Genomic DNA, 21447 nt, shown 5'->3' on the forward strand with positions numbered 1-21447 from the left:
AGCCATTCTTCTAGTGCAAATCTGTTGGCACTGTTCTCCTTCATTGAGTCTTTTTTTTTTCACCTTCATTCATCTTGGTTTGGTTTGGTTGTTGTTGTTTTTTTTCTTTCACCTTTATTCTGGAAGGATGTTTTCATTGGAAATAGAAAAATTCTGGGTTGAAGTTCTTTTCTTTCAGCACTTGAAAATGGCAACTTCTTTCTGACTCTATGGTTTCTAAGGAGAAATCTGCTATTATTCGAATTATTCTCCCTTTTAGGTAATGTATAATTTCCCTCTGATTGCTATCAAGATTTTTTTCTTTGTCTTTAGTTTTCAGAAGTTTGATTATGTGACTGAACATGATTTCTTTGGTTTTATCCCTTTTAGAGTTCACTCAGCTTGTTTTATTTGTAGATATATGTCTTTCACCACATTTGGAAAGTTTTCAGTCATTATTTTTAAAATATTTTTCCAACCTATACTCTTTTTTCTCTTTTTCTGTGATTCCAGTGCACAAATGTTAGGTCTTTTGTTGTCCCACTGGTCTATGAGACTCTGTTCATTTTTTTTTTCTGATATTTTCTCTCTCCTTTGTTCAGCTCACATAATTTCTATTGATTGTGTCCTGAATTCCCCTCTTCCTCTGTCATCTCCATTCTGCTATTGAGCTCAACAGTAAGTTTTTCTATCTTGGTGATTATATTTTTTAGTTCTAAAATTTCTATTTGACTTTTCTTTGTATCTTGTATTTTTTTGCTGCCACTTTCTATTTCTTATTTGTTTCAAGCGTCCATAATTGGTTATTAGAGTATTTTTAGATAGCGGCTTTAAAATCCTTTTCCAGTAATTCCAACCTCTGTATTATCTCTGCATTGGTGTCTTTTGGGTATCTTTTCTCATTCAAGTTGAGACTTTTGGCATTCCAGGTTACATTCTTTTCAATTGCCTAAGCTGCAATAAAATAAAAAATTTAAAAACCACATGGAACCCACTTCCAGGTCATTCCTTAAGTCCCAAGGTTCCTACCCAGTCCTGCCATGTTTCCTTCACCTCTTTTCTGATAGTTGGTTTATGTATTTTTGTTCAAGGTTTTTGTTTGTTTATTTGTTTGCAGTTAGATAAATAGGATGTATTATACTTACTCCATCTTGTCCAGAACCAAAAGCACAAACCACTCTTTAAAAATGCCAACCTGTTTGTCAAGTGTCTGATCTATGCACGATCCTTCATTTGGTCAGAGTATTTTTAAAGGCAAGAAGTAAAAACCCACTTAAGGGCTTCCCTGGTGGTGCAGTGGTTGAGAGTCCGCCTGCCAATGCAGGGGACACGAGTTTGTGCCCCGGTCCGGGAAGATCCCACATGCCTCAGAGCGGCTGAGCCCGTGAGCCATGGCTGCTGAGCCTGCGCGTCCAGAGCCTGTGCTCCGCAACAGGAGAGGCCACAGCAGTGAGACATCCACGTATCGCAAAAACAAAACAAAACTCATTTAAGCTACCTCAAGTAAAGAGAAGTTTATTACTAATTTACTACAGCGAATCTTAAGCGGCATGACCATAGTTCAGCTATTTCCTGTGGCAATTTGTCATCGTCCTAAGAAACCTCAAATTATGGGAAAAAATCACATTCTGCAAACAGTTATTTCAGTGGAGAAGTGGGGAAGACTGTTAGGGACTAGAGAGTTTACCTTTTTTTCTTTTTCCTGCAGGAATTAAAAGTTTTTATCATGGTCCTCAAATCTAAACTTTACTGAATAATTCTATTTTATTCACGCACTTCACTTGCCACTCCTCACCCCCAAAATATAGTGTCATCTGCCAACCAATCTATATGATCTCATAGTTCCCTCACTCACCAAAGACTCTTCAGTGTCTGTGTCTCATGTTTCATATTCTTAGAAGAATAATTACATGTTTATTGATCACACACTGGATTTCTGGCTTGAGCCAGAAGTTGTTGCCTTTCTACTCAGCTGCAGCAGGGGAATAAGAGGAACTTGATTCACTTCTTTAGCAAAAGCCACAAACTGCTGTGCCTCGCAAAGAACAGTGCTGGGGGCAAACACGGGGCACAGAACCATTCTCCCAACACCCATCTCATGTATGAGGTTCTCGTCAAATGTCAAAGCAATTGCAATTTTATTATTCCTCTTTGTCTAGTGAGAAACTCCAAACTGCCTATTTGTGTGACATCTCTAAAATCTTGTTTCCTTAGAACGCCTGACAGACAATCTCAGAGTTGGACAGACATCCATAGCTGCTGCTCAGATGTTTCTTTTTTTCAGAGTTTTGCTGCTAAGAATATCTGCTCAACATTTGACTTCACTGTGGCCAATAATGGTCTCTGAATTGGTAAGTGCAAATATTTTACTCTTGAAAGCAAAATTGGAGCTTTTAGAAATGCTTTTTCAGGAATAATATTTCATATATATCTAATTTTATCTGCAAAATTTTCAATCAAGTTGGTAGTGCATAGTCAGCTCTTGCTTAAATAGAGATATTTTATCCTATAATCCTAGTTGCTCTCTCAACGTCAGTTATTCCAATTAATCTGTACAGTTTGATATTATTTGCTTTTTTTTTGGCCATGCCATGTGGCTTTCGGGATCTTAGTTCCATGACCAGGACATGGCAGTGAAAGTGCTGAGTCCTAACCACTGGACCACCAGGGAACTCCCTATTTGCTATTTTTTAAACTGTTTTTTTCCTCCAGTTTTATTGAGATATGTGTCCTATAGCAGTGTGTGAGTTTAAGGTGTACAACTTGATTTGACTGAAGTATATCATGAAATGATTATCACAGTAAGTTTAGTTAACGTCCATGACAAGGGATTGAACCCATGGCCCCTGCATTGGAAGCACGGAGTCTTAACCACTGGACCACCAGGGAAGTTCCTTGTATTATTTTTTTAGATTCCACTTATAAGGGAGATCATACAGTATTTGCCTTTCTCTTCTTATTTCACTTAGTATAATGCCCCCAAGGTCCTTCCATGTTGCTGGAAATGGTAGGATTCCTCCTTTTCGTGGCTGAATAATATTCCATTGTGTATATATAAAACAATTTCTTTATCTATTTATCTGTTGATGGACATTTAGGTTGTTTCCATGTCTTGACTACTGCAAATAATGCTGCCTGGATTATTTGCTTTTTTTTGTTACTGAGTTGTATGAATTCTTTATATATTTTGGATATTACCCTATCAGATATTTGGTTTGCAGATATTTTTTTCCATTTCATAGGTTGTCTTTTCATTTTTTTGATGGTTTCTTTTGCTTTATTTGCTATTTTTTATGGACATATAAATTTTAAACATTAAGCTAGGTTTACTCTCTCTCAAATAGTAACTTGAATTCACATTTTTTTTAAAGATTCAGACATTCATACAGCTTGAAGAAGATCTGAAAGAGGACGATGAATCATTGAGGTGAGTAGTACAGCAGTCTGCACACATATATGAAGGTTAATGGACATCACCTTAAGACACAGGGCTATCTAACACTAAATACTGTTTCCCTGAAGTAGTTGTGAAGGGACCAGCTATTCTGACCATTTCTTAAAAGGAAAACCTTCTTATGGACATTGCATAGGCAAAAGGACCACGGCAGATGTGAATGAATTTATAACAAGAGTTTCTTTGCAAATTTACAGAAACAGCAACAAAATCAACAGAATAAAAGTTTCAGTCTCTGATGGAAATGAGCCCTCGATGGGGGAGATACCCCAGAGTGAACTTATCCTATACTTATCAGCTTGCAAATTCTTGGACACAGCACTTTCTTTTCCACCTGACAAGATGCCGCTATTTCAGATGTAAGTCAGAGAAGACCACGTGTCTTCTTTGAAGCAGATGACTTTCTTTCCTCTTGAGCACTTTCACTTGTTCTTTCCTGTACAATATATAAGACACCTCAGCATGGGTTGCTAGTGGCCGAGGAGCCTGCTCAGAATACCAAGTTTCACATTACTTGCAACATCTGTGTTTTGGGGAATTTGGCTCACAGTAGTGTTTATGTACGGGTTTCTCTTTGTGTGTGTGTGTGTGTGTTTAGGTGGCTTTTGCTATTGGGTTCTTATAAAACAGAGTCACCCACTGGTGATCCTCACTGGGTTTGTATAATTTTTTTGTCTCTTTGTTTTTAATTAAATAAATGGAACTTGCCGTCTCCGATTGGCTCTGCCCTTGTGGGCTCACATTTCCTGTGGGCTTAACACAGCTGCTCATTTGTCTAATTTCATGCCTGGCCCCAGATGCCACTTCTCTCTATCCTATTTCCCCTACAGAGTGAAATCATGTAGAAATGTTTGTGCTTAGAAACACTAAGTGAAGGAAGCCAATCTGAAATGGCTACATACTGTCTGATTCCGACTATATGATGATCTATAAAAAGCAAGACTGTGGAGACAGTAAACAGCTGAGTGTGTGCCAGGCGGGAGGGGAGGGCGAGGCAGAGCACAGAGGATTTTTAGGGCAGTGAAACTACTTCGTATGATACATGTCATTGCACACTTGTCCGAGCCTATAGAAGTTACGGCACCAAGAGCGAACCCTAAGGTGAACTCTGGACTTTGGGTGATGATGTTGAGTCAGTGTCAGTGCATCGATTGTAACAAATGTACCCCTCTGGTGGGTGTGTTGGTAGTCAGGGAGGCTGTGCACGGCAGAGCAGGCCCCAGGGCAAGTGGGAAACCTCTGTACTCTCTGCTCAATTTGGGGTGAACCTAAAACTGCTCTAAAAAAGAAAGTTTTTTTTTTTTTAAGTGAGTTCCAATGACATGAGTATGCACAGCAGCATTAATCGTAACAGGCAAAAGGTAGAGAAATGTCCATCAGTTGACAAGTGGATAAATAACATGTGGTGTATCCGTACAATTAAATATTCTACAATACAAAGAAATGAAGTACCGACACATGCCACAGCACGGATGAACCTTGACGATATTAAGTGAAAGAAGCCAGGCACAAACGACCATGTATTATGTGATTCCATTTATATGAAATGTCCAGTATAAAAAAATCTGTACAGACAGAAAATAGATGAGTGGTTGCCTAGATCAAAGGGGTGTAGTGGATTGAGGGGTGAGGGCTAATGGGAACAGGGATTCTGTTTGGGGTTATGAAAATATCCTAAAATTGATTATGGTGGTGGACGTACAGTTCTGTGAATATACCAAAAGCTATTGATTTGTACACGTTAAACCGGTGAATGTGACTTACATCTCAGTAAAACTGTTTCTAACTCTTTAGGTGGGCTCCAAGCCAGCATGCCTGACCTCCGATTTCTTTCCTCCAGTTACAGGTGGGCATTTGTTCCAGAAGTAGACACAGAGGGCCCTGCCTTCCCGTCGGATCTAGAGGAGAATCACCAAGAATGCAAACCCCACACTGTCAGGATTCTCGAACTTCTAAAATTAAAATATGGGGTAAATGTTTTCCTTTTTAACAGTTATATTTGTGGCAGAGGGGAGAAAGGCTAGGCAGTGAGTGAAGTACTTCATGTGCTATTTGATTTTAATGATTTTGAACAGTTTTCAGAATGCCTCCTAACTGAATGTTCAGACTTGGAGATGGTTATAAATTTCATCTTTGTTTTAGCATGTATATGTCACTTTCTCATCCCAGTTGCTAAGGGGTAAAGCCTCCTGGGTGACACAGTCCTGTAGAAGTAGTCTTGCCCACAGAGTTCCTCTGTGACTCAGAGGAAGAGCCTGCCGGAGAGGTGACAGTGGCCCCAGCGGGGTGGGCTCAGGGTGAAATCCTGGTGGAAGATGGCAGCTGAAGACCTAGGATTTGAGTTGATGCTGCTACCATCAGCGCTGACAGTGAATTTCATAAAGGACCCATCTCTTAGCTTTCACCGCCTGCACGTGCCTCGCGTGCATCTCTAACCCTTAGCAAAGCCACGTCGTTGTGGGTTTTTTGCAGGAAATCAGCAGCTCCGACGAGATCACCATGAAGAGCGAGTTCCCTCTTCTGCGCCAGCATTCTCTTTCCACCATTAGGCAATTGATGCCATTCTTCAAGACTCTGAATTGTGCCTTTAAAACCCAAAGTAAACTGCCTACTGACACCCGGGGGCCTCTACTTGTGGAGTCGCCCGTCGCAGATAGCTCAAGGGTCTTGAAGCAACTGGAAGAATGTGTTGAATACGATTTTTTGGAACATCTGGAATGTTAACCTTGTAAGCCAGAACTCGTTTAATCCATTTACTGAGACTTCGAGAAAAAACAGGATATATTCAAAACAAAAAAGGAGCCAGGATAGTGCTTTTAAACAAGTGTGTCTCAGTTTTGAAAGTAAATTTCAGATCATTTTTCTGGTGGGCACCAAAATACACCTCCCTGAATGCCATGTAATATTTTTAGATCTGATTTTATGTTTCTTCCTCAATTTATGTAAAGAAATAAAATTAATATATCATCTAGTGGTGGCACATTTGTGATATAAAGTAAAGGATGAAGAGATTGGAGAGTTGTTTTCTTTGTTGCAGATATATGGGTCTGTGTCAGTACACCTCTCTAAAAATTTTGTTGACTATTATTTTAACCTTTCTCACATATGTCCCTTTAAACATTTGTTTTGGTACCACATTTTAAAATGAAAATATATTATTTTCTGAAAATACTAATTGCCCGTTACCATTGACTATTCAGAGGTGTGAGCTTGCAGATATCTCATTGTATTTAACTCATGCCCATTAAAATCACATGTTCACACTCTTCTGCTGGGTAAGAAATACATAGTTTTCAAAGGTCTGACAGCTGTAACCTTAGTTATGGCACCACGGTGTGCCTGGCCAGCACTTTCCATTGAACATAAAGCAGTCAGCGTGGTCATGGAGCCTCTAATGCCTGAAACTATTGTCAGGGAAACTCACTCTTTGGACTCTTCCTTATTACTCTGTCATTTCTGGGATCTCTTTACCTCTCTGCAGACATTGCTGTTGATGAAAATAATCCCTTCCTAGGCACAGACTCCTCCAGGCTGGCAGCGTGTCATCCCACTCTTCTCGAGCCTCTTTGTCTCATGCCAACTTCCTTATTTAGACTCCCTCTTGGTGCCCATCCTCTGAGGTGAGAACCCTCACTCTGCGCCAGTGCGCGGGGCTTGCCTGCCAGACCTGCGTAGCTCACGTCCCCTTTTCAGCCACCAGGGCGTCGTTCCATGACCTCATTTTCCGGGCCAGACGATGCAAACTGTCCTACCTAATGTGTGCTCTCAGATCCATCCTTTCTATAGACAAGGGTGTTTGGGAACTTGACCAACATTACTGGTTAAGTTTCTCCTAACATTCTACTACGTATTAGTTTGTGAACACTGCAGAAGCAATTTGTGTCACTAGCCCCAAGATAGGATATGGGGAGCACAGAACCACTTGGTTCCCTAAATAAGGGCTAAAAGTAAGAATCAAAAAGCACCACCATATATGGGTATTCATACAAATACGTGTTAAAAATTACATGGAGGGACTTCCCTGGCGGTCCAGCGGTTAAGACTCCTTGCTTCCATTGCAGGGAGCGCGGGTTTGATCCCTGGTTGGGGAACTAAGATCCCGCATGCCGTGTGGCACAGCCAAAAAAAAATAATAAAAAAAATAAATAATTACATGGAAACTATGTTGTTTTTGTGTGTGTTGGGGGGGTATCTTTAAAATCATTTGCAAGTTTGGTCACTAAAATATTAAATATTGAAGTGTAGAATTGTGAATTCAATGTAACTTATATGATGATTTCCCTATAATTCAGGTTGTGAGGAGATAACCATATGCTGATTAATAGTTAACATCAAGGTGGGTACATATGATCACGTATCAAAATTGACAACAAAACTAATAGCTTATTTATATCATCAGTAGCTATTATGCCATGAAAGGTAGGTCTTGTATCTGTACCTAGATTTACAAATTTTGTTTTTTCTTTTTTTCCTCTCCAGTATCTAAAACAGCTTAATGGTCTCGGTCAATACCATATAAAATTTAATCCTTATTTATTAATAGAAATCTTAAAAGAGATTTAATAGTACATCTCTGTTTATCATAGAACACTAGGAAAGAAGTCTTATAAATGTGATGTATATCTAAGTCTTTTGTCCGTGTACACACCACAGTGGGTGAGGGCATAGGCTCTGAATTCAATTTGCGTTTGTTATTCAGCTTTACCCACATGCTAGGCTGGACATATACTTTGTTCCTCAGTTTTCTCATCTATACAATAGAAATATCGACTGTAACTACCCCTCAGGGTTATAGCAACTAACCCTCTCTGTGCTCCCGCTGTGGTTTCTATAGTTGTTTTTTTTCACTTGACTTTTTTTGGGGGGTCTTTTATGTCTTTTTTCTCTTTTAACTTTTTGTTTTATATTGGAGTATAGTTGATTGACAATGTTGTCTTAGTTTTAAAAGAGAAAATGGAGATTTTTTTTTTTTAAGTGTGAGGAAAAGCAAAATCAACAGTTCTTTTTTGCCTTCCTACTTGCAAGACGACCGCTGTGACTCATTTCCTCTCAGAAGAAGTTAAGCCATGTGTCCAACCCAAGGACCAAAGTGCCACTTCTCTGGGGGCAAGCAGTGTGCTGGGTCCCGTGCTCTAACAAAGCAGACTTTGGAACGCATGGAGCTACAGGAGGGTGTGGTGGGGACGTAGCCCTTAGGAGCGGGTATGAATGGTCGTCACCCCTGGAGTGCTTCCCAGGGGCCAGGCATTGTGCTGAGCGCGTCACATGGGTGATTTCCTAACCCCCGTGAGAGGTAGGGACTGTTCCTCAGTTCTCCAAAGTCTGCAGAGCCAGGAACCGAAGCCTAGGTCTGTCTTGCTCTAGAGCACTATGTTCTCAAGCCCAGGGCTGAGAAGTTTAAACAGGAAAACCCTGCAAGGGCTGCTGCCGCGTGGTGCCGGGTGGGAGACAGCTTCTGAGGACACCCCGCCCAGCGGGCTTCCTGCTGAAACAGCTCCTCCCAGAGCCTCGGCACAGAGCAGGTGGCTCCTGCCTCTCAAGGGGTGCTGAGGTGTTTTAAAGCAGAACAAGCCTTATTTTCCAGCATTTGTGTTATGCCCAGTTAAATTAGAAGTAGAAGTAGCTGGATTCATCGAGATGGTTGATGAAGACTGTAATTAGAAGCTTTGAACAACAACCTGGGAGACCAGACAGAATCTGGCCTTTGCAATTAAATTGAGGTAAGACAATGCCTTCTGCCAGGTATCATTTGCAGTTTAGTAGGACACACAAACCCATGAACATGGAAAAGTAACACCATCAAAGAAGAGTCCACCCATTCTACACTAAGGGGCAACTGGACATTGTGAGAATCACTACATAGCATCTTACCATGCTTACATGTTTTGTTAAGTTGTATAGTCATCATTCCATAAGCTGAATTCCATCATCTGCAGTCGGACTTTGTGCTGTCTCTGAAGTTGAGTGAAGAGACCCCCTTCAACCTTTTTTCAGGATGGTTATGAGGACCCGGCAGTTAGAAATCTCAGTTGTGGTTAGAATCCAGAAAAGCAACTTTACTTAACAGGGGTCCTCTATCTGGTGTGTGCACAGAATCATCCAGAGAGCTTGCTAACTTGCAGAAGGCTTAGCCTCCGCCCCAGAAAGTCTGAAACAGTAAGTGGGGTGACATTCGGGAATCTGCCTGTGTAATAAGTTATCTTTGATGCTAGTGCTTTCTGGACCACTCTTGGAGAAACACTAGTTTGCAGAGCCACGAGTTCGCAGAGATGATGGCTTGGATGGAAATGAGGAAACCCGCAGGGCGGAGGCTTGTCTGCTTACTTCTCATCCTATACAGGTAGCTCTTTCCAAGTGGTCCTGCATCTAAATCAGTAAGCCTAACTTTAAGCCAAGGCAGAAATGGACTTTAAAATTGGATCTAGGGGGCTTCCCTGGTGGCGCAGTGGTTGAGAGTCCGCCTACCAATGCAGGGGACATGGGTTCGTACCCCGGTCCGGGAAGATCCCACATGCCGCGGAGCAGCTGGGCCCTGAGCCATGGCCGCTGAGCCTGCGCGTCCGGAGCCTGTGCTCCGCAATGGGAGAGGCCACAACAGTGAGAGGCCCGCGTACCGAAAAAGAAAAAAAAAAAAAAATTTGGATCTAGGAAGAGTATGGCTGTTCCTCAAAGAGTTTAAAATATAATTACCCTATGATCCAGCAATTCTGCTAAAAACGGAAAGCAGGGTCACAAAGAGATATTTGCACACTCATGTACGTGGCAGCATTATCCACAATAGCCAAGAGGTGGAAATAACCTGAATGTACATCAATGGATGAATGGATAAACGTATGTGGTGTAGACATATGGTGGAACATTATTGAGCCTTAAAAAGGAATGAAATTCGGGCACGTGCTACAACATGGATAAACCTTGAGGACGTGATGCTAAGCGAAATAAATCAGTCACAAAAGGACAAATATGATTCCACTTACATGAGGTGCCTGAATAATCAAATTCATAGAAACAGGAAATAGAATGGTGGTGGCCGGGGGCTGGGGGAGAAAGAACTGAGGAGTTAGTGTTTAATGGGTACAGAATTTCAGTTTGGGATGAGGAGAAAGTTCTGGAGGTGGATGGTGGTGACGGTTGCACAACAATGGGAATGTAATTAGTGTCGCTGAATCGTACACTCAAGGGTTAAAATGATAAATTTTATGTTTTGTATATAATACCACAATAAAGTTTTAAACCCCAAAAATACTGCGAATTTAAAGTGAGAGTAGGGGAGACAGCCAGGGCTCCCCCTTATCTGGTGAACAAGTGTCTGTGCCATCCTGAGTTTCCCCCCAGAGTCAACCAGAAGCAGATGGGAGGTAGAATACTAAGGAGAAACTCGCCCTTCAATGTTTCAGCTTTATAAAAAGAAGTTGCTTGGGCTTCCCTGGTGGCGCAGTGGTTGGGAGGCCGCCTGCTGATGCAGGGGACACGGATTCGTGCCCCGGTCTGGGAAGATCCCACATGCCGCGGAGCAGCTGGGCCCGTGAGCCATGGCCACTGAGACTGCGCGTCCGGAGCCTGTGCTCCGCAACAGGAGAGCCCACAACAGTGAGAGGCCCGCGTACCGAAAAAGAAAAAAAAAGAAAACGAAGTTGCTTAACATTTTACCCTAAATTGAAATTGTAATTATGACTCTTGGGGCCTATTGGGATTTTCTATCCTCCTGAAGGCCTCAGCTACCTCTCCTGTCTCCTCCAACCACTCGGGGTTTCTCATCTCCTGCATTTCTTTTTTTTTTTTTTAATATAAATCTATTTATTTATTTATTTATTTTTGGCTGCTTTGGGTCTTCGTTGCTGCGTGCAGGCTTTCTCTAGTTGCGGCGAGCAGGGGCTACTCTTTGTGGCAGTGCGGGGGCTTCTCATTGCAGTGGCTTCTCGTTGCAGAGCACGAGCTCTAGGCATGCGGGCTCCAGTAGCTGTGGCACACAGGCTCAGGAGTTGTGGCTCATGGGCTCAGGAGTTGTGGCTCACGGGCTCTAGAGGGAAGACTCGGTAGTTGTGGCACATGGGCTTAGTTGCTCCGCGGCATGTGGGATCTTCCTGGACCAGGGCCCGATCCCATGTTCCCTGCATTGGCAGGCGGATTCTTAACTACTGCGCCACCAGGGAAGTCCCTCTCCTGCATTTCTTACACATGTTGTTTCATCCACTTGATACTATTTTCTCCTTCTCTTTCACCTGGCGAAGTCCTACTCAAGTCATTTGTTGGTTTATTTAACAAATATATGGGAGCCCGTCTTTGAGATCCAAACTCCCTGGCCTTGCTTCTTTCTACACCTCACAGCGAGGCACTTTCCCAGTGTGGCCCTATGAAAGCACTGAATAACGTAGTAGCCCATCACTGGTCCAAGGTAAGCGCCCTTTTGTGGAAAAGACAGAGCCTGTATCTTCAGTTCCTTCGGTGTCTGACATCGATGAGCAGCCAGCAAATAGCTAAATGAAAAACATAAATGTTGATTTATCTGCCCAAGGTGGTGCTGGAAGGAAGAAGAAAGGGGAGTAAAACAAAGTTTGAATGAATGGATTTGTAGGACTAGGCAGTGTGGGCTCAGGGAACAGTGGGTTTTCCCCCAATCTTGGCCTCTCCGTCACTCTAAGAATCCCCTCCCTGAGACTCATGTGGTTTCCCTGATGACCACTTGGGACACGTGAGGTGTTCTGCTTGGCGTGCTTTCCCCACTCTGTCCTGCTGTTCCCAGCACTGCCTGATTACATAGCCCAACCCATCTGAAGCATCTATGAGAACCACCCATTCTGTCTTCACCTGGCTTGTCCTTAATTCTTACTGGACCCTTTGATAACCAAACACTTCCGTACTGTATGGAGAGGGCACACTTGACTCTGTGCACTAACCATACTGCTCAGAGAGCTCTGTGTTGTACTAAAGATACTACAGTAACTAATAAGCACTTGATTGTATATTGTCCCATGTTTTCCTTCCAATTATTTTGTTTGTTTCTGAATCTAAGCCAGCCTATCATTCTAAATTCCCTCAGGAAAAACACAAGCTGTTTGGGGACTTGCCTGGTGGCGCAGTGGTTAAGCATCCACCTGCCAATGCAGGGGACACGGGTTCGAGCCCTGGTCCGGGAAGATTCCACATCCTGCGAAGCAACTAAGCCCGTGCACCACAACTACTGAGCCTGCGCTCTAGAGCCTGCAAGCCACAGCTACTGAGCCCCGCACACCACAACTACTGAAGCCTGCGCACCTAAGCCCGTGCTCCACAACAAGAAAAGCCACTGCAATGAGAAGCCTGCACACCGCAATGAAAAGTAGCCCCCGCTCACCGCAACTAAAGAAAGCCCACCACGTGCAGCAACGAAGACCCAATGCAGCCCAAAATAAATAAATAAATAAATTTATTTTTTAAAAAAAGACAAGTTGTTTAATATGATTGGGGGCAGGGGGTGGAGCTCGTGGCCAAATGAAGATTATGATTGGCCTAAAGGCAAGAAAATTCAATCAGAAGTTAATATGTACACATCAGTATATTTTTTTTTGTTTTTGTTTTTTTTTGCGGTACGCGGGTCTCTCACTGTTGTGGCCTCTCCCGTTGCGGAGCACAGGCTCCGGACGCGCAGGCTCAGCGGCCATGGCTCACAGGCCCAGCCGCTCCGCGGTATGTGGGATCTTCCCGAAACGGGGCACGACCCCGCGTCCCCTGCATCGGCAGGCGGACTCTCAACCACTGCGCCACCAGGGAAGCCCAGTATAGTTTTTTTGACATCAATATCTACCTATCTATCTATTTATGACCAGTTATGAGATAGATGAAATCTCACTGCCAATAACAACAACAATAATAAAATAGGAAAAAAAAATGTATAAGACCTCCTTGAAGACAACACTACCAAAGCAGAAAAGAAGACTTGGAGCTAAAGGGAAGGTTTACTAGGTCTTGAAGAGGAAAATTCAACATCATAAAGTTGTAAATTTTAACTTACAGTGTAAATTCTAAGTTAAAGAGTAATGAAGAGAACTAACCTCAGATCTTTATATTATAAAGCTAAAATAATTGGTACCAGTGCAGGAATGGACAAGAGGTCAATAGAACAAAATGAAAGTCTATCAATGGAGCCAAACACATAGAAAAGTTCAGCATATAATAAAGGTGGTACTTCAAACCCATAGGGGGAAAGAAAGATGTCTTATTCAATAAATGGTGTTGGGATAACGGGGTACCCAACAGGGGGAAAATAAGTTGGATTCATATCTCACATCTTTCACCAAAATAAATTCCAAACAAATCAAAGATTGAAACCATGAAGAAACCATGAAAATGCTGGAAAAATTGAGGAAAATATATTTATATAAGCCAACAATGGAGATGAAATTTCTTAGATGAACATAAATTCCACAAGTCTAAGAGAAAGTTCTATAATTTTGACTATATAAATTTTCTTTTAAAAATTCTGCACAACAGGTGCTTCCCTGGTGACACAGTGGTTGCGAGTCCGCCTGCCGATGCAGGGGACGCGGGGTCGTGCCCCGGTCCGGGAGGATCCCACATGCCGCGGAGCGGCTGGGCCCGTGAGCCATGGTCACTGAGCCTGTGCATCCGGAGCCTGTGCTCCGCAATGGGAGAGGCCACAACAGTGAGAGGCCCGCATACCGCAAAAAAAAAAAAAAAAAAATTCTGCACAACAAAAATCATCATAAGCAAAGTAAAAGACAAATGGCAAACAGAAAAATATTTCAGACATATTACAAAGGGCTAATTTCTTCAGTACTGAAAGAACTATCAAAAGAAACAATAGAAAATTGGGCAAAAGATATAAACAGGGAGTACACACATACACACACTGACACACACACACAATACACACACACACACACACACAATTGGCTTTTACAAATGTAAAAAGACACCCAAACTTACAATATGAGAAAAAAAATTGCTCTGAGATATTAGTCACTGACCATTTCAGGAATATCAGTGAAAGGGGGAAAACAGCCTTCCCACTTCCATTGCTACAGAGTATACATTGGTACAAGCTCTGTGGAGAAAATGGGGCAATTTCTATCAAAAGTAAAAATGGATGTATTTTTGACCTCACAATTCTACTTCCAGGAATTTATCAGATATATATGCATATGTGCAAAATGACTTATGTACAAGTTATTCATTGTAAATATTGATAATAGCAAAAAGTTTGGAGACAACCTCAGTGTCCACCAGTAAGAGACTGACTACATGAATCGCAATACATCAATGTAATGAAATGTTATGAAGCTGTAAAACAATGTGATGAAGATTTTCATGTACAACTACGGAAGGCTCTCTGAGATATAGTCCATGTCAAAGTCGAGATGTGTAACTGTGTAGGTTTGTGAAAGCAACCAGTTTTCACGTAATTTTTTTTTTAAATTTATTTTTATTTATTTAGTTTTGGCTGCACTGGGTCTTTGTTGCTGCGCGCGAGCTTTCTCTAGTTGGGCTGAGCGGGGACTACTCTTCCTTGTGGTGCGTGGGCTTCTCATTGCGGTGGCTTCTCTTGTTGCGGATCCCGGGCTCTAGGCGGGCAGGCTTCAGTAGTTGTGGCACGTGGGCTCAGTAGTTGTGGCTCGCGGGCTCTAGAGCGCAGGCTCAGTAGTTGTGGCTTAGTTGCTCCGCAGCATGTGGGATCTTCCTGGACCAGGGCTCGAACCCGTGTCCCCTGCATTGGCAGGCAGATTCTTAACCACTGCGCCACCAGGGAAACCCTTTCACGTTGTTTTTGATTTAGATCAATCGGTTAGAGATTTTATTTTCTTCAGATATTCTAACTCTTGTATGGAATTTTAAAATTTCTCTTTTCTTGTCTTAGTTTGGGGTGCTAAAATAAAAATACCATAGATTGGGTGGCTTAAACAACAAACTTTTATTTCTCACAGTTCTGTAATAGGGAAGTATAAAGTCAAAGCACCTTGGGAATTCCCTGGCGGTCCAGTGGTTAGGACTCTGCCCTCTGTCTGCTGAGGGCCTGGGTTCAATCCCTGGTCAGGGAAAAAAGATCCCACAAGCTGCACAGTGCGGCCAAAAAAAAAAAAAAAAAAGCACCTTCCTGGTTCTACCTGCTGTGTCCTAACAGAAGGATTGAGGGATCTCTGTAAGGTCTCTTTTATAAGGACTATAATCGAATTCATGAGGGATCCACCCTCTTGACCTAATCACCCTCCCAAAGGCCCCACCTCCAAATACCATGATATTGGTGGTTAGGATGTCAACATATGAATTTTGGGGGGAGACAAACATTTAGTAAACAGCACTCCCCAAAGAAGGTAGTTTTTACCATAAAAAAGTCACATCAAACTCAGCTTTGACATTTTTAAAGATAAAGATTTCCAAGTCAGCTTGAGTTTCTCTCACACAAAAAACAGAGCATTTACTTTCCTGAAAAAGCCCCTTTTATACCAACCCAGTTTAAGTTTAGCCTGTACATGTTTGCCTCACATTTCTTCTATATGAGTAAGCCTTGAGAATGTAGAACTCCACAGTATGCTCAATTGTGTTAAAAAAAGATTAGGAGTGGGGAGGCAAGAATTTGTATGTACAGGTAAGTGTTTGCTTGTACATGAATAGACTACTGTCTATTCCTGTTGCTGTTCTAACAAATTACCACAATTTAGTGTCTTAAAAACTGCAGAAGGGGGCTTCCCTGGTGGCGTAGTGGTTAAGAATCCGCCTGCCAATGCAGGGGACACGGGTTCGAGCCCTGGTCCAGGAAGATCCCACATGCTGCGGAACAACTAAGCCCATGCATCACAACTACTGAGCCTGCGCTCTAGAGCCCGTGAGCCACAACTACTGAGCCCGCGTGCCACAACTATCGAAGCCCATGTACCTAGAGCCCATGCTCCACAAGAGAAGCCACTGCAATGAGAAACCCGCGCACCACAATGAAGAGTAGTCCCCGCTCACTGCAACTAGAGAAAGCACGTGCGCAGCAATGAAGACCCAAAGCAGCCAAAAAAAAAAAAAAAAAAAAAACCCAGCAGAAATGTATTCTCTTCGAGTTTGGAGGCCAGATGTCCAAAATGAACTGAAACCAAGGTGTCTGCAGGGGCTCGTGCTTCCTGTAAATTCTGGGGGCCCTAGAAGGGAGTTTCCTTGCCTTTTCCAACTTCTGGAGCTGCATTCCCTGCATCCTTTGCTCATGGCCTTTCTCCACTTTCAAAACCATCCACATAGCATCTTCAAGTCTCTGGAGAGATGCTTCAGTGGCCAAGTAGCCTCCTGTGACCAAATCTCCCTCTGCCTCGGTCTTACAAAGACACTTGTGATCGCATCTACGGCCCACCCGGATATTCCAGGCTAATCTCATTTCAAAATCAACCTTGCTGAACATCACATAGTTAACAAGTGAATACGTTGGATTTAGGCCCAGACAGACACTACACTATACTATTCAATTAAAATTTTTTTTTTTTTTGCCAAGTGCTAGTTGAGACTCACCAAATTGATTTCACAACTCACTGATGGGCTACAACTTATTGAATAAACAGCCAAGAGACTGTAGATTCCACAAGAGTGGAATCCTCTATTGTGCTCCTCACTGCATTCTTGGAGCCCTCACTTTGATAGACACAAAGTAAGTTCTCTCTCAACAAACAGTTGATGAAAGAGCTTCTCACATAATAATACAATCTGAAAGCTGGAGGAAACTGAGAAATTACCCAGTCCAGAGGATTGCAAATGGTATCAACTAGCACTCTTACTTAGGTGTTCCACATGTCGTTTACCCTGTGGACAAAGAATGTCATCTGCCATATCAGTAAAGAAAGGATGTTGTGGCCATCAAGCCATCACCCACTGTACACACTGAGGGGATTCAGGATGGAGAATAATAGGATACTGGCACTAGAGAGTTAAGTGTACATCGAAGTGGTGATTTCAATAAGCCCAGACTCTTGCCTCTCCCCATAGCTAAAAAAGCACTAAATTCACTAACTGGAGATGTCTGGTTTTCTTTAATTAACAGTAATCTTTTGATGCTCCGACTACCTGGGTTTTTTGCAAAAACCCCTATATATCCTGGCTCCCCCCTTACATCTTCAGAACAGTCCCTCAGAGCTAATGAGAGGCTGTCTCCTTGGCTTAAGTCCTCGGTATGTCCACCGAATAAAACATAATTCTCAACCTTTAGGTTGTGCTTTTTTTTTTTTTTTTTTTCCAGTTGAGAACCCAGCGGTCAGTAGCAAGGGTGGCAACAGAACACAGGCTTTTTTTTTTTTTTTAACATTTCCTCATTCATTTATTCAAAAATATTTGAGAACCTAAAAACCTTAAATTGAAATAATTAGATAAAACAAAAATGCAAGTTGCAGAGGAACTAGACTTCCATATTGTAAATAGTATTGGGTTGGCCAAAAAGTTCCTTTGGTTTTTAAAATAAAAGACATATTTTTCACTTTCACCAAGAACTTTATTGAACAGTGTATTCACTGTTTTGTTCCACTACCTCCTGCCATTTTTCAGGCAACTTCGTAATTCCATCTTCCCAAAGATTTTTATCTTTTTGAGCAAAGAACTGTTCCAGATGCCTTTTACAGTCTTTCAGGGAATGGAAATTTTTTCCATTAAGAGAATTTTGTAAAGACCGAAATAAATGGAAATCCAAAGGCGCAATGTCTGGTGAATATGGCGGATGAATCAGAACTTCCCAGCCAAGCGGTAACAGTTTTTGCCTGGTCATCAAAGAAACATGTGGCCTTGCGTTATCCTGATGGAAGACTATGTGTTTTCTTTTTTTTTGATAATGGCTTTTTTTTTTTTTTTGGCTGTGTTGGGTCTTCACTGCTGTGCGCAGGCTTTCTCTAGTTGCGGTGAGTGGGGGCCACTCTTCGTTGCGGTGCACGGGCTTCTCATTGTAGTGGCTTCTCTTGTTGCGGAGCATGGGCCCTAGGAACGTGGGCTTCAGTAGTTGTGGCACGTGGGCTCAGTAGTTGTGGCACACGGGCTTAGTTGCTCTGTGGCATGTGGGATCTTCCCGGACCGGGGCTTGAACCCATGTCCCTGGCATTGGCAGGCAGATTCTTAACCACTGTACCACCAGGGAAGTCCACTATGCATTTTCTGTTAACTAATTCCAGACTTTTCGTTAGGTGCTTTCAGTTGGTCTAACTGGTAATAGTACGTGTTGGAATTAATCGTTTGGTTTTCTGGAATGAGCTCATAATAGAGGACTCCCTTCCAATCCCACCGTATACACAATATCATCTTCTTTGGATGGAGACCGGCCTTTGGTGTGGTTGGTGGTGGTTCATTTCACTTGCCCCACGATCTCTTCTGTTCCACACTATTGTACAATAACCACTTTTCATCACCCGTCACAATTTGTCGTAAAAACAGAACATCTTTGTTACATTTCAGTAGAGAATTGCATGCAGAAATACGGAAATACGGTCAAGAAGGTTTTTTTTGCTTAACTTATGTGGAACCCAAACATCAAAGTGATTAACATAACCAAGCTAGTGCAAATGATTTTCAGCGCTTGATTTGGGTATTTTGAGTATGTTGGCTATCTCCCGTGTGGTATAACGCTGATTGTTCTCAGTGAATGTCTCTATTTGATCGCTATCAATTTCAACTGGTCTACCTGACCAAGCAGCACGGTCCAGTGAGAAATCTCCAGCATGAAACTTCGCAAACAACTTTTGACATGTTCAATCGGTCACAGCACCTTCTCCATACACTACACAAATCTTTTTTGGTATTTCAGTTGCGTTTTTACCTTTTTTGAAATAATAAAGCATAATATGCCAAAAATGTTGCTTTTTTTTTATCTTCAATATTAAAATGGCTACACAAAAATTCACCAATTTTGATTATTTTTTTTATTTTTATTTTTTGTGGTACACGGGCCTCTCGCTGCCGCGGCCTCTCCTGTCGCGGAGCACAGGCTCTGGACGCGCAGGCCCAGCAGCCATGGCTCACAGGCCCAGCCGTTCCGCGGCATGTGGGATCTTCCTGGACCGGGGCACGAACCCACATCCCCTGCATTGGCAGGCAGACTCCCAACCACTGTGCCACCAGGGAAGCCCAATGTTGTTTTTTTTTTAAGTGCACGCTGATATGACAGCTATCACTATGCAATCTAACAAAATTGTTTCAAATGAAGTTAAGGACAACTAAGTGCTACTAGAGCCATCTTACAGAAAAAACCAAAGGAACTCTTTGGCCAACCCAATATTTAGCATATAGTAAATCTGAAGTAATGTACGCCAAATTGTTTATATGTTCTGGTAAAGGTATTGGGGTAAATTTTATGTTTTATATTTCTGTATTATTTGAATTTTTACAAAGAAAATGTATTTCTTTTACAATTATAAAAACGCAGTGAATATTTTTAAAAACCTTTTAACTCTTTCTTTAACCACAGTATCTGACAGCCCTTGACTTATTCATTTCTTTCTTTCTCCCTTCCTTCCTTCCTTCCTTTCTTTTTTTTGCCACGCCTCATGGCATGCGGAATCTTAGTTCCCTGACCAGGGATGTAATCCATGCCCCCTGCCGTCTTAACCACTGGACCACGAGGGAAGTCCCAACTTATTCATTTCTATATACTACTAACTTAGCCCAAGGCCCAGCTCAAAGTCGATACTGAATAAATGTGCACGAGCAAAAGGACTCAATAAGTTGCAATATGAGAAAGGACTCTTTTTATCAGGATGATAATTTTCAAGGTACATCCCAAAAGTACAGTCTTCATTTCATTAATAAGGTTTCAAATCACGTTGACACTGGTGGGCATGTGATGGCGTTCTTCAGTGTAATTCATGTCCAGCCTGGTCAAGCACCTCAAGTGCACATTTTTGGGTCACCAACACCCATGGCACCCGGCTTCAAACTTGGGGCCCTCCAGCTGCAAAAGGAAAATCAAAAAGGAGTAGGTGTTGCTAAGAGATCTCTCTAAAATGGAGCCAGAGGCCACTGAGGAAGTGACTTATGCATGTCTCAGCCCAGATAGAATCTGACCTTTTGACCACCTATCTATCGTCTAACAAAGGTATCCAGCACGATGTTCCAGAAATTCAAGATACTTATCCAGCCCTTACCCTAAATAACTAGTGACAGTCTATCCCTTAAGGACAAATATTTCCTTTTTACATCAAAGTCAATCATAATTCCTGCAAGACAACTTTAACAACCTTGTGGTTTTTGCCTTTATAAGCCTCTGACTCTTTCTCTTTCCCAAACACTCTTCCTATTTTGCTGGCACCTATCCCCAGTTGCAATTCCCAAGATCCCAAATAAAGCTCTTTGCGGCTTCCATGCTGATTACTGTTTGACAAAGCCTCTAGGTTCAGTTACCGCAGTCACCCATTCGAGCCTACGGGTGCCTCACGCATGCGCCCTACTCTGCAGGGCCCCGGAGCTTGCCTCCTATCTCTCCCGCTGTCCCTGCTCCCTTAACCCCCAGTGCGATTTACCTTCCCTACACTCCCAATTCCACAGCGCCAGGAGGCGGAAGTGAGTGGGCGGGGTCACCCGCGCGCTCCGCCCAGGAAGTGGGAGGGACCTCGCGGGCTCTACATTTGTCGCCCGCCGCCTCCCAGTCGGATTGCGGCCGAGGCCGGTCCTGGCTTTGTAACTTGCTCAAGATGGCGGCGCAGCCACCCAGCGGGATCCGCCTCAGCGCGGTGAGCAGCCGCGAGGGGTGGAGCGGGCCGTGTCCCAGGAGGGCGGGCAGGCGGGCAAGCGAGGGGGGGGCCGGCAGTGGGCGGTGGCGACTCGTCGGCCCGGCGCGGCGGCTGGGGCCGCGGCGGGGCCGGGGGAGGCGGCGGCGGCCATCTCGCTACCGACGGCGGAGCTGCTCGGCGGCGGGCAGGGCAGGGCAGGGCCGGGCGGCGCGCGCCGGGCTGCGTTTCTGTTTTGCCTCCGCGGCTTCGGGGCGGGTCGGGGCCGCGGCCCCTCCTCCTGGCTCCCTCTTGGCTGCTCCGCAGCTGTCGTCCGAGGGCGAGGCCTCGGCGGCCAGTCGGCCCGCC

The 21447-nt window shown here is 43.2% G+C and overlaps 2 protein-coding genes and 1 long non-coding RNA gene across 7 annotated transcripts in view; 2 read left to right on the forward strand and 1 right to left on the reverse strand.

The window, feature by feature from the left end:
• Window positions 1-6449, forward strand: part of DOP1B (DOP1 leucine zipper like protein B) — a 108924-nt gene extending 102475 nt beyond the window's left edge. For 4 of the 5 annotated variants that reach the window (XM_067739450.1, XM_067739451.1, XM_067739452.1 and 1 more), the window contains 5 exons: window positions 2194-2330; window positions 3351-3406; window positions 3631-3792; window positions 5274-5403; window positions 5906-6449. In XM_067739450.1, coding sequence (XP_067595551.1) covers window positions 2194-2330; window positions 3351-3406; window positions 3631-3792; window positions 5274-5403; window positions 5906-6157 — 737 coding nt within the window. In that variant the 3' untranslated portion in view covers window positions 6158-6449. Of the gene's footprint in view, window positions 1-2193; window positions 2331-3350; window positions 3407-3630; window positions 3793-5273; window positions 5404-5905 lie in introns of those variants that run through there. The other variant, XR_010943843.1, reaches the window with a different exon arrangement.
• Window positions 6450-20098: 13649 nt separating this feature from the next.
• LOC137225435 (uncharacterized) lies at window positions 20099-21027 on the reverse strand. The gene is made up of 2 exons (XR_010943844.1): window positions 20893-21027; window positions 20099-20324 (listed from the first exon to the last, which is right to left on the reverse strand). It is a non-coding gene; the product is annotated as an uncharacterized lncRNA (long non-coding RNA).
• The window catches only part of MORC3 (MORC family CW-type zinc finger 3), a 41880-nt gene continuing 41374 nt past the window's right edge, over window positions 20942-21447 (forward strand). Inside the window, exon 1 of the mRNA XM_067739454.1 lies at window positions 20942-21102. Within this exon, the coding sequence (XP_067595555.1) occupies window positions 21064-21102 (39 nt within the window). The 5' untranslated portion in view covers window positions 20942-21063. The remainder of the gene's footprint in view (window positions 21103-21447) is intronic.

Source organism: Pseudorca crassidens, chromosome 5, assembly GCF_039906515.1.
Source record: "Pseudorca crassidens isolate mPseCra1 chromosome 5, mPseCra1.hap1, whole genome shotgun sequence".
Lineage (NCBI taxonomy): Eukaryota > Metazoa > Chordata > Mammalia > Artiodactyla > Delphinidae > Pseudorca > Pseudorca crassidens.